This window comes from Hetaerina americana, unplaced genomic scaffold, assembly GCF_022747635.1.
Source record: "Hetaerina americana unplaced genomic scaffold, ioHetAmer1.1.p SCAF_37, whole genome shotgun sequence".
Lineage (NCBI taxonomy): Eukaryota > Metazoa > Arthropoda > Insecta > Odonata > Calopterygidae > Hetaerina > Hetaerina americana.
The window spans coordinates 301,888-315,468 of record NW_027286952.1 but is presented as its reverse complement, the minus strand read 5'-3'; the positions used below and the strand labels follow the sequence as shown (position 1 = coordinate 315,468).

The following is a 13,581-nucleotide window of genomic DNA, read 5'->3' as shown; positions in this document are numbered from 1 at the left end:
GTTTGGGAAGTTAAATATAATGTCTCTTAACGACCTCCATGATGATGATGAAAATCTCTGGACTCAGGAAAGATAACTGTAATTTTGATGAATCCTGCCGTCATCGTAGAAGAGAAAATGAATGGGTCATTCTTTGCACGACATCAGTAATTATTAACTCTTCGATGCATATTTGTATTTCCAAGTGCTTAGTTTGCCTCTTGTTTGATGGTGCTCTTTGAATGTGTATTGAGTGCTCCTCTTGTCTTTGGCAGGGGAAGCTGGTGAAGGGGATGGGTGGTGCCATGGACCTGGTGGCAGCAGCTGGCACCAAAGTGGTCGTCACCATGGAGCACACAGCCAAGGGGGGCGTGCACAAGATTCTGAAGGAGTGCTCGTTGCCCCTGACTGGCAAGGGCTGCGTCAACATGATCATCACGGAGAAGGTGAGTCTGACTCTTTGGGAGGAAATGAATAAATTTGAATTTCAACGCACGTTTCACGAGAGGAGTTGGAAGTTTGATGGAATGCCAAAGGAGAAATGCACCAGAGAACATATAATAGCATTGACGAAATGATTAGAGAGTGCAAAAAGAAAAAAATTAAGAGATAATTTTCAAAATATCTTTGAGAGAATTCTGGAATAGGTTTAATTGAAGCTCACCCACAAAAATTTTTAACCTTTTTTTTGCCTGTTTTGGCTCAAGGCATTTTTAAAAATTAAATTGGACTTTTGGAATATTTTTTCTAAATAATGATAAGGATTGAACAAATTTGATATTTTGGGTAATGTATTGCAGTCTTTTTAAAATTACAGAGATGCCTTTCTTCTTCCATGCCTACAACTCAGTGAAATATAATGCTCTCTGAGATTTGCTGCATCATTCAGGAGGCTTGGAGAAAAAGTCCGGAATAAGCACGTTTATGCACTTAGGGAGGAATTATTAATGCATCATTGATTGGAATGACTACACAGGGCACAGAGAAGTCCAGGGAGTTTCGATAGCAATGGAAATGAATTGATGGACCCATTGTGCAAGGCCAGTAACTTGGCCAACAAGCATAATGATTTGAAGAACCCAAAGCACAGTCACAGCCAGTTTCTTGTCATTCTGGATGATTACGATGGCAGTGTAAATGTTTACTTCTGCAAGAGCAGAGATTGGAGCTCCAGGCGCTCTCCTCTGCAATTGATAGTCCCCCCTTCTTTCTTCAATGCCTACAACTCTGTGGCAACTTCCAACTACAACCCTGTTTAAACAGTTGAAACCACCATCTATCTACAGGGAAGACAAGAATATTTGTTAGGCTTACTTTAGCCTAACATAGGTCTTGGATGATGACTTGCTCAGGAGAAAGTAAAATTTCAATATGGAGTCACAAGTTACCTCAATCAAATTTCACAGGAGAACTGAACATGTTTCAAATTAAGACAGATGCAATACTGGAGTCAAATCAACAATTACATATTACACATGAAAGTACCAACGGTGGAACCTTGCCTAACCAGCACTTTACATAATGAGTAATTCATGTGACAAGCAAAAATATTTTTCTAAAAATGATTTGCTTAACAATGGAATTTTTGCATAAAAAGTTACGTAAGGAGAGCAATTCCGAGAATATTTGCATGTCAGCTACTTCAGCTTGTGTTTAGCACTCATTCTGCTAGCATCTTAGTGTCAATAGTGCACCCACATTTTCCCAAACTTTTGTTCCAACATATTATTTGCAATTTTTTGTGCCAAGTTAAATAATATTTTGTGCATAGTTTTAAAAATGTCCATGATGAAAAAGTCACGAGAAGACAGCCGTAAGAGAATGAAAATAACGGTAGAAATTAGAAGTGAAATCATTGAAAAGCAAGGACAAGGTGTGAGCATGGCTGAACTAACATGCGCATACAATCGATTGACGTCAATGATGTGCACCATCTTCAAGAACAAGGACAGCGTTAAGGTAATAGACGTTTCAAGAGAATGACAAGAATATCTACGCAATGGTTACATGCTATCAACAGTGTTGATAGTTTGCTTCTCGTGTGGATAAACAAAAATCAATTGCAATGTGACACACTTAATGAGAACATCATTTGTGAGAAGGTTAAAGTGATTTTCACGGACCTCATTAAGAAGATTCCTGGATCATCAAAGGCTGAAGAAGTAGTTAAAGGGTGCCATGAGTGGTTTGAGAAGTTTAAGAGAAAAACCGGCATCCTCGGTGTTGTGAGGCATGATGAAGTGGAGAGCTCTGAATCAAAGGCGGCAGAGAACTACATTGGTGACTCATTCAAGAAGCTCGTTGATTCTGAGGGTTACCGTCCTCGGCATGGTTATAATTGTGATGAGATGGGTCTCTTCTGGAAGAAAATGCTGAAGCAAACCTATATATGTGCATGTAACAGTAGATGAAAATGCACTGTCTGGCCACAACCCATTGAAGGACCATCTCACACTGCTATTTTGGGCCAATGCAGGTGACAATTTGAAAATTAAACCCCTTATTGTTCAATATTCAGAAACTCCACCAGCGTTCAAGTGGTGAAAAGTCCACGAGAGCTGGCTTAATGTGATGTTGAGGTCATTGGATATTGTTGCACTGTACCATATGTATAGAGCATCATCACCCTAATGAGGCAGTGATTATGCGTGCCAGAAATTAAGTAAACCTAATGCTTAGTCATATTTTGACAAAATTTTGAAGTTTTGGCAAAAACAAGCATCTCAATGCAGCAGTCTAGTAAAAAGTAATTTGGTGCATATCCTAAATAGTAAACTATTTATTTAAATTCTCTTTAGTTTTTACAAATCGAGTTTGCATTCCTGGTTATTTCATTCCACAATAGGAGAAAAGATGAACATAATTCATGGTCCTGAACAATGTACTAGGTCTTCACAAAAAAAGATGAGACTGGTCTCCGTACGCATGAACTGCTTGGCTCGTGGCTCTTTGTCGAATTGGTTGCTGCTCAACAGTGATTCTTGCCTGAGCTTGCACTTGCTTGACGTGCAAATTCTTGTATTTATGAGAATGAAGGTGTTGGAGAAGCAGCGCGTGTGCATTGAATTTTGTTTTAACCTCGGGAAAAGTGCAACTGAAAATTATGCAATGATTCAATAGGCATTTAGCAATGAATCTATGAGGTGAGCATAGTGTTATCGTTGGTACAACTGCTTCCAGTCTGCACAAACCTCATTCAACCAATGAAGAACTGAGAAGTGGACGACCATTGACATCAACAAACGATGCCCATATCAACAGTATGGATGATTTAGTGGGTGCAAACTGTAGGTTAGCTGTCATTGCCAATGTAGTTGACATTAGTGCTCACCATTTTGTTCATGCAGCGTGTGGTATTAGTGCCGCAAGTGTTAACGGATGAGCAGAGGCAGAAACATCGCGACATCAGCCTGGAACTGCTCAATCGCATAAAAGACATCCAAAACTTCTTAAAAGCAATTGTCCCAGGTGGTGAAACCTGGGCTTTTGGTTATGATGTAGAAACCTAAGCTCAATCTTAACAGTGGAAGGAGCCATCTTCCCTGCGACCCAGAAAAGCTCGGATGTCGCAAAAGAACGTGATGGTGATGCCGATCGTTTTATTCAATCGGGAAGGGATACTTCATTGTGAATATGTCCCCCAACGACAAGCAGTGAATTGGCAGTGCTAAATAGAGGTCATGAGAAGGTTATGACCCGCCATGTTGCGGAAGAGACCACAAATGGGGAAGAACAAGTCTTGGTGCTTTCATGGTGACAAACTACTGCTGGACACATTGATTCTTACCAAGTTTTTGGCCAAAAACAGCACACTGACGATCCCCCGGCCACCCTTAACCTCTGGATCTTGCTCCAGTGGACTTTTTTCTGTTTCCTAAGTCCAAATCCCCCTTGAAAGGATGCCGATCTTAAACTATTGAAGACAGCTAACAAAATTACCCTGCAGATGTAAAGGCTATCCAAAAAGAAGCATTCCAGGCAGCATTTGAAGGCTGGCAAAAACATTGGTAGTATTATAATGGGAGCCTAGGGCTGTATTTTGAAAGCCATAAACATGAATAAAGGCCAACTGATAAAATCAAATGTTTATTCAAACAGTCTCATCTTTTTTTGAACAGACCTTGTGTATCTAGTTTTCTTTGAATAAACCTAGAGCATAAAATATTTTACATTAATTTGCACAATAAAAATTGTTTCACTGAACATTTTTTTTTGCTTTATGAGAAAGATAGTGGAATGAATTATGCTTGTTGTGCAACTCTCCACTGCATGACATTAAGTTAAATTTTTCCACCTTCACTTATGAGAATTAAAGAACTGTAATCGATTTTTGTTGAACAGCTCTTCTCAAACAGATTGGCATATGTACCTATTCGATATGTAGTTACTTTACTATTTATTTTATTACTGTTTCAAGTAATAGCAACGTTGGACTTCCTAAGGTTTATGTAACATTTCAATATATCCAGCATTTTAAAGTATGTTTCACTGCATATGACTTTTTTTTGTGTTGTAACTCTAAGTTAATATTTAAAGAGGAGTCTTTAACATGGCAGTCGATATCCATCCAGACATTCATCTTCAGAGCAGAAGGGTGATATGCATTGTGGTATTGTCCAATAGCTTTCTAATTTTGCCCACACATGTGGGAGGTGCATCCTAAAGCTAAGCGGATTATTCCTCTGTTGGTCTCCTCGGCACACATTCTGGCAGGTCTCTCTCTTGGCGCTTCAGTTTGCATCGCATGCTGTGGGCTCAGTCTTATGTTTGCTGAAGGCAAAGCCACACTGCATCGCATTCTTTGATTGGGTTGGTGTGTACTCATCCACGTCTGTCCCAACAGGGTGTCTTCGACGTGGATGGAGAGAATGGTCTGGTGCTGAAGGAAATTGCAGACGGTGTGACAGTGGAGGACATAATCCAGAGCACAGGAGCTGAGTTTAGGGTTTCTGAAAATCTGAAGCCAATGGCCGGGCAGGAAGTCTGAAAGTGGGAGAGATGGAGAGTCAGAGCTCATTTGCCAACTTGAGTTACTGCGGTCGCTGTTCAGAGAACCACTGTGGAGTATGTGAGTGAATTTCTTCCTTCCCTCCCCCCCCCCCTTGGGAGCCGTCCCCCTGTCCATATGGGCACCCTGTAGGCCGAGAGACATGCTCGCCAGGGAAGTGCAACTCTTGGCTCCATGCACTCCCGTGTACAGTGAGTAATACGTAGGATATGCTTATTCTTGGATAGTTTGATTGCGAGGAACTTCACCTCCCCTTCATCCCATGTGGGAGTGGTCCCTCTGATGCAAAACATGAGATTGCTCCGGAAGCAGATGCCTTCCTCCGGGACTTAGAAGAGCCCAGCTTATAAAAACTGATATACTATGCCTCGATTTCACTCGATCACTATTATTGAATGAACCATATAGTTGGAGGCTTAACTTTGTGGACACTTTCCATGTTGGAGAGAAATTGTAATTAGCAAATGTAATTTCCGCTGTAGTATGTTTATTCACTCGACCTGGGTTTCAACACTTTGTGTCATCTTCTCGTGAAAATTGCGTGCATGTTGGGAAATATATTCTTTTGTTGATAAGAGGAAGGAGGGGGTGGATGGTGGGGTGTTCTGGTGGGTGGGAAGTGGGGGGGGGGCTGATGGGCTGGGTGAAAGAGTCAAAGGGGTAATCTGCAGGGGCCGAGTGGGGGAGGGTGAGGGAAAAGGATATGATGCTCTATCTACATTGTGACAATTCACGATCAACGAAACCTCCCGCCACCACCGCTCTTGGTGCAATTTTGATGGTCGAGTGGTCAAAGAGTGCGATTAAAATGTGGCTTGCAACCTGAAATAACAAGATGTCGCCAATGCACCGAAACAGCAAGAAAAAAATCATACACGGGTCTTATTTAGTGAAAAAGGAACCCTGTTTGCCCATGTTCATCCTTGAGCCGTTGCTTCCTCGGTGGGTGGTTGTCCTTAGTCACCTGGCCAAGGGTCAGGGCGACAGGTGGGTGCCGGCCAGGTGGGGGTGCTTGGGATCTTCAATTATCAGCCCAGGAATCGGAAGGATTGCAGGGTGCTGTTGTGTGCCCTTGGGATACACTTAGGGGAGATGGCAGATAATGAATGGGGAGTGGGAGGGAGGCAAGTGTTACGCTTGTTCATTGACTGAGGTTGCGTTGCATCATTGCAAGGGCGTCAAGGGTGTCCAGTCGCCTTCCATCTTCTTGGAGAGTGGGAGAGAAGTCACTGCTGTGGGTATTTTCTAGCAAATGTTTAGCGAACAATGTTGTTGAATTTAATTGCATTCAATGTTCAATGTCAATTCAATTGAATTATTCAACGTTATTGAATGGATCTACCAGAACTGATATTTTAAATGACCATTAAGGAGGGAATATGTTTGATATGGTTGATAGAAAAGCCTATCCACCAGTCCACGGACATACTCATTTTCCGTAACTAACAGAAACTTTTTCTTCGGCCTGATAAAGAAACATTATAGCTAAGCTTAGGGTCATCGGGGAAGATACCTTGTGAAATAATCTGTTAATTACTGCAAAAGCTTGAATAGAAGCCAAGCTCGGAGATAATCCGTCAAAAAAGTTCCAAATTTCAAGTGAGAATGTTACTTTTAGGGGCTTTATGCTGCAGCATCAAGGTTTGAAAGGGAGCCCGGTGGAATTTCTAAAGCTGATGGGCCTGCAGACTCAGCAGCTCTGCCCTCACTCCTCTCGGGTAGTCGGTGCCTCTTTCCTGCATGGCTGCGGTGGAATTCTCTAGAGAACTGGGCACGGTAAAGAAAGAGTGGAGCATATCAAAGAGAGATATCAAAAGTCACAAATGAAAGTAAAGTTCATGGGAAAAGATCAAGAATCCGTGGATTACTGATGAAATGATTAGGAAGATAGACCAGAGAAAGAAATGGAGAACATAAGCACTGAATTATGTGCAAATAAGTTCAAAGAGAAAAAGAGATCGATTGTGTTACTGATAGGGCAAAGGTACGTGGCGTAAGACAGTGCGAGAATATGGAGAGTGTACAAAGGATTGAGGAGGAGGAAGTAGTAATCCTGGTAGGTTCATTTATTGAAGGGGATACTTTTAAAGTCATTAGAATAACCATTAAGTCATTGAGTGATTTCTTTGAGCAGATAAGGAACCAAACTCAACTAAGTCACCACAGATGATATTCACTGAATTCTTAGTATAAACATGTAGTGTCTGGAGAGAGAGGTCCATGAAGACAGAAAAATCACTTGGAGGTGACCTTTAAACACACACAACAGGAACCAGGACTCAATCAGCTTTAGTTTTCACAATGAATATTTAGCATTTTTAGGTAATTTTTCATATAAATTAGCACACCACCATTTCTATGTTCTGATCTTCAAAAATATGAGAAAACGTTGAAACCCTCTTTGCTGACAATTATTATTTCATTTGAGTGCTGCCAGTGTTCTGAAATATGGACACCATCAGGCAAACGTCGGGTGATCAATTAGGAAAAGTTCAAGAACATTCATTTTAGATTCAATGCCCTGAATATTTAAATATAACACCTTGAAGGCACTTCAAAGTCGGTTAGATTAGAGTCACAACTACTCTTATTGAAACTAGCGATTGTTTGTTCACTCATTGTGCCTTTCTAATCACTATTTCTATTCACAGAATGTAGTCTTGGTGGGATATGAAGGACGCTAAGTTAATTGAAATCAAATAAGGCCTTTGGGGTAGATAACATTCCCTGGAACTACCTAAATATTTAGGGATTGGTGAGTGGAAGTGCTTTTATGGACTAATTAGTAGTATTTATGAAGGAGACCATAAACATGGTAATCAACCCGAAGGTTGGTTTGGTAGGAGATGGAAGAGTTCACCCAGTACTAAGCCCTATACGGCGTGTTTATTCCACGTATCAGGGTAGGGAGACCAGTTCCTTTCCCTGTGCCAGCTATGGTTTTCCCAGGAAGTTCTGGTAGTCTGGTCTAGGGGGTATAGTGTTGTACTGCTGACTGGAGGGCTCTGGTTCGATTCCTGGGCATGCCTCTCTGGGCACCCTCATATCCACCCAAACTGTGTGATTTTCCAGGCATTAAAAAAGGAAAAGGCGGTCATATGTGAGGACTGCAGAACAATGAATTTCGTTTTGCGGGCAGCTTGCGGGTCTCGGGATCATCAATGAGAGGATGGGGAGGGGGGCAAATGAGCCTCACAAAGCAAGTAATTCACACTACAAGTTAATTTGCTAGTCCTGAAAATGATTCGCTTAACGAGGGACTTTTCCCTTGATGAGAAACGTGGAGAGGGGAGTTCTCGGAATGATAGTGGGCCTGCTCCTTCAGTTTGTCCCTATCTCTCGTTCCACCAGCAGTGTAGGGTTATCTAGTGATCACACATTTTTCCAAACTGGTGATCAGATAGATTCAGATGTATTATTTGTGATTCTTTGGTGCAAAGTTAAATAACATTTTGTGCATAGTTTTAAAAATGACTTAGGAGAAACATCCATAAGGAGCAAGCCACAAGAGATTAAAAATAGAAGTAAAAATGAAAAGTAAAGTCGTTTAAAATTGGGAGCAAGGTGTGAGTGTAGCCGATCTAGTACACACATCAATAATGTGTACCATTCAGAAACTCCTTGAGCCTAATAAAGAAGTGGCGAGGCACACCAGAAATTTATTCAAAGATAATTCTGAGGTGCATATTTACAAAATTATGAAGTGTCGGCAAAAACAAATGTCCCGAGACAGCTTTCTGGTAAAAAGGAATTGGGTATGTATCATAAATAAAAAAGTATTGTCTTGATTCTCTTTTGCTTTTACAAATAGAGTTCTCTTTCCCAATTACTTCATTCCATGATAGAATGGAAGATAAATGTGATCTATGACCCTAAACAATTTATGCATAAGTTTTTTGATTAAATCTTATATATAATTTATTTTCATCGTGGATTTTGCCTTAATTTATATTCAAAAATTTATTTAACTGCACCAATGTTTTGTTTTATTGGAAATATTGTGGAAAAAATTATACGTGTTGTACAAGGTTCCACTGTATTTATGGAATGGTCAGTTTGGCTTCAGGAAGGGCAGAGTTACACTAGGTCACTAATCGAGAGGAATATAGAACACAACCAGGAGGTATTTGCCTGTTTCGTAGATTTCGAAAAAGCTGTTGATAGAGTGAATTGGGGAAAACTAATGAGTATATTGCAGAAAATAGGAATAGATTGGAGGGACAGGAGGCTAATCTGCGACCTGTACATGTCTCAGACTGCTCAGGTGTTAGGGGGGAACGGGGAGTCCGGATGGGCAGTGCTAGGAAGAGGGGTAAGGCAGGGTTGCCCATTGTCACCACTGCTGGCATGGGAAAAGCTGCGGGTAGGAGTGAAAGTTGGAGGGGAATTCATAAAATCATTTAGGTTTGCTGATTACCAAGGTTTAGTTAGTCAGTCAGCCAATGAGTAGCAAACATTGCTGAATGCTTTGGAAAGTCAGTGCCATAGGTATGGGATGAGAATAAATGGAAACTAAACTATGGTTTTATAGTTTTCCAGAGGGAGATGGGGTGTGTTAAGTATTGAAATTGACATTCAATAACTGGAGGAGGGGGAACAATTGAACTTCTTAAAAGTGTTCTGGATCACTGGGGTCAAAGTAGTGTGGATATAAGGATGAGAGTTGAGTTGGCAAAGAAGCTTTCACTTGGAGCAGGATGGCATTGATGACAGTGAAGGTAAGTAAGGAGGTTAAGAAATCAAGAATCAATCTTGTATGGCACTGAATCGAGACAATGGACAAAGATCAATGGTTTTTGAGTCATAGGTGTGGAGAAGGGCAGAAGGGGTGAAATAGGGGAAGGTAGGAAAAGAAATGAGGAAGTGTGTGGCGATGGGAAAAGGCATTCCATGATGGGAAGGACGGGAAGGATTGAGAGTGGAAGGCTGTGGTAGAGGAGAAGATGTGCGGAGGAGGCGGAGGTGTGTGTGTGGGGAGGGGTAGAATAGGCCGAGGAATGAAGGGAGATGGAGGGCGTGGCTAATTTTAGAACGATTTGTGCGTGTGGTGTCAGGTTGTGTGTTGTTGGGCGAGACTTCTTAAGTGTGGTCGTGGTTAGTTTGCTTCACCAAAAAGCTGTCTTTAGTGGTCGACCACCAAGTAGTGATATGTTAATTGTGGCATTGGTCATTTGTGCTCCTACTGCAGGCTTCCTCTCATGTGATTTTGTCCTGCTAATGCTTCATCCGTTTTCCATAATCCCATCAACTGTCGAGTGACATTTGTTCGACTCTTTGGTCTCTTTATGCCCAGATGCAGCATATTTGATTTGGAGTTCAAATACACAAAAGATGCTTTTGCTTTCACTTTCTCTCTGCTTTATTTTCCAAGAATGCACATTAAAAATGTAATTATATCTCAAAGTTAGCCAGACCACATATCTTCTTCGTTCATGGTGTTTATTCATGAAATTATATCAATTCTACGTATTTCACAAAAAGTATAACCGAATGGAAACTTTGGAACAAGTTCAGTCATGCATTAAGGTGTATTACCTTCTGACTTCGATGCAATTTTGCATCACTTTTAGGGCTCGAGATTTCCAGGCCATTAAAATATCCATTTTTTTGTGTTACAGGACTGCCCAACCTTGATTCAGCCGTCTGTTTTGTTGTGAATTGTTGTTAATTGTGGAAAATGTTGTATATTCAATATTCAATAATGCTTTCAAATACTGTAAAAAAAGTGAATTCTATTGAAAAATATGTATTTGTATCAAATGCTTACCCTATCCTTCAGTATGTCAGGATGATTGAGCAAAATGTAAGTACCTACTGTGATACTTTTTATATAATTACATAAAACAAGTTAATCATACTGGATTTAAATTTGTAATTTTTTACAAGATTAAAGGTTTATTTCAGCAGATAACGTCATTATTTTCAAGAGGGCCAAATGAGAAATTCCCAATTCTTCAAGACTTTATCTTGTTGCTGTAATAATGTACTCACAATTATGTAAATCTATGAGTAATGAAAAGTGAGCAACATTGTTGCTGGAGAAATGCTGACCTTTCAGTTCCTCCTTCAACACCCTGAGCGATTGGAATGCACTTGGAATTACTCTGCACCTGCTTTGGGGGGGGGGGGGTAGTATTTCCTGACATTACTCTGCAATTCAGGCTGGCAGTGTTTGGGTGGGCAGCCATTGTCACCTTAACACAAACACGGTAATCAACCCGAAGGTCGGTTTGGTATGGGTGATGGTAGAGATCACCCAGTACTAAGCCCTATACGGCATGACAAATTCACCCATCAGGGTAGGGGGACCAGTTCCTTTCCCTGTGCCGGTTGTGGTTTCCCAGGAAGATCTGGTACCCGAAAAATCACTTTAGCTTGGGTGGAGCTGCAGGTGCCCAGAGTGCCTTGCCCGGGAATCGAACCCAGGACCCTCCGGTCAGCAGTCCAACGCTCTACCCACTGGACTGCCGCGACCCACATTGTCACCTTACAGAATGCAATTTCTGCAGAAGGGCAGTTTCGATAAATTACAAGTATCATTTGAACTAAGGTTTCACAGCAGCCATTGGTATTAATTGTTGCTTTTATTTTCATGATTTCTGTAATCCTAATGCCTTAATTTTGGGAATACTCTTTAGGGAGTCATGTGTCTGAATAGCTGGGCAAGATATCACGACTCAAGGAATTGTAACATGTTTAAGAAATGAAGGAAAAATTACTCAAAGCAAAATAGTATTATGGATGCACAAATCCTGCTGTTAGAATGTACTTTTAAAATTTCAGAACTAACTCGGTTGATGGACAGTCCACATTGATTATCTGTAGTTTCACCTGTTCAATTGATGTCCTGTCGGCCTTATTCTTTCAATCCTGGGAATTCCATTACAACCGCAATAATATTCAAGATTTAAGAATTCAAAGTCCATTTAGATTTAAGACTCAGAATTTCCTCTAGAGAGTAAGACCATGTATACAATCATACACAATTAATTACCAGACTAAGTGCGCAAGGAGAGCAATTGGAAATGTAATGTAGTGAAAACATGAGAGGCCTTGAATATCATCGCCTGCTTCACATGTGGGAGCCTTCCCTACGATATAATCTATAAAAATTGAAACAATGTTTACTCTTTGAAAATAATATTCATTCAGTACATGCTTTATTAGCCTCCTTAAGCATTCAATGTTCAGGTAGCATTAGAAACCCCAACTTAATAGTTCCGCTGAACTTTAAAATGGCAGCAGTTAAAAATTTGCGAGAGCCTCCTAAAATGGAAAGTGATGAAATGGATCCGATGAGATCCTGCTTGTGGTCGCCCAATGCAAAAATCACTCTTTCGAAGATCCTTGAGAACTCCTGGATGCCCGTGGGAAGGAAGCGGGAGGGTAATGGTTTTCAGTGGATCGTTGGATGATCCATCCGCTCAGGTGGCATCCACTATCCAAACTACAGAGAATTGCACCCCAGAGCAATGCATTTCCTGGTAATTAATCTGACCCCCATTCTTTACACCAAACCGATAGATATATATATATATATATATATATATATATATATATATATATATATATATATATATATATATATATATATATATACTCATATATATAGAAACATACATAAGGAAAAGGGATAGGAACACGTATAAAGGACGAACACAATAGAGGTGGGGAAGGCGGAATCAAACGGATCACAAGAGTAAAAATATCTCCTCAACCGGGACTCGAACACCGGATCTTTCCACTTGCCGGGCGGATGCTCTTAACCACTTGAGCTATCGAGGATATGTAATTTACCCTGAGATCCGTGGGTCTTATATGTCGCCAAGCGCCCCGATTCTTTAGCCAAGAGATGGCGTCAGGGGGCTGTTTCACCCACCAAAGGAGAAATGGACAATACACAAGAGGAAAGGACAGTGGTTAGAATATGTTTCTATATATATGAGTATTTATTCGCCGTTTGGCGGGATTTCGTGTTTGAATGTGTATATATATATATATATATATATATATATATATATATATATATATATATATATATATATATATATGTGCCCCGTGGTTGGGATATATATATATATATATATATATATATATATATATATATCCCCCCTCCCCGGACTACAACCTTGACGTGGTGGAAGGGCTTGTGCGTTCCGATGACCCCTAGAGCTGTGCTGGCGGGAGTAATAAAAATTGCTCCTGGTAGGGTCACCCATGCCAGATAGGTCAAAGGTTAGGAGCCGGACAAAAGGTAGTCCACGCAGCGTCTGTTCCTCGGTGAGGCGGCTGCAATGGCGTCTGACCCCAGTGGGGCGGCCAATAAGTGATGGTGTCACGTTAAAAAAACTATTGAGGAAGGCAATGGGAAACCACCTCAATTATCATTCCTTAGAAAAATATGATGGACAATAGAGATATTTTGAGTCCTGGCAACCACGGGGCTCGGCCCAATCGGCCGTGTGTCGTGCCCAGCAGCGGGGGAGGCAAGGCTTCCACGGTCGTCATCCCACAAAACCCTTGCAAGGGAAAACCAGCAGCAGCAGGACAGAAGACGCAGGAGAAGAAGACCAAATTAGTTAGAATAGGAACGT

General features: G+C 41.0%; 1 protein-coding gene across 1 annotated transcript in view; it reads left to right on the top strand.

Annotated features, from left to right (window-relative positions):
• SCOT (Succinyl-CoA:3-ketoacid CoA transferase) overlaps positions 1-10,849 on the top strand; it is a 29,202-nt gene extending 18,353 nt beyond the window's left edge. The window contains exons 11-13 of the mRNA XM_071589340.1: positions 255-425; positions 4,823-5,047; positions 10,606-10,849. Of these exons, the coding sequence (XP_071445441.1) occupies positions 255-425; positions 4,823-4,966 (315 nt within the window). The 3' untranslated portion in view covers positions 4,967-5,047; positions 10,606-10,849. The remainder of the gene's footprint in view (positions 1-254; positions 426-4,822; positions 5,048-10,605) is intronic.
• The last annotated feature ends 2,732 nt before the right edge of the window (positions 10,850-13,581 follow it).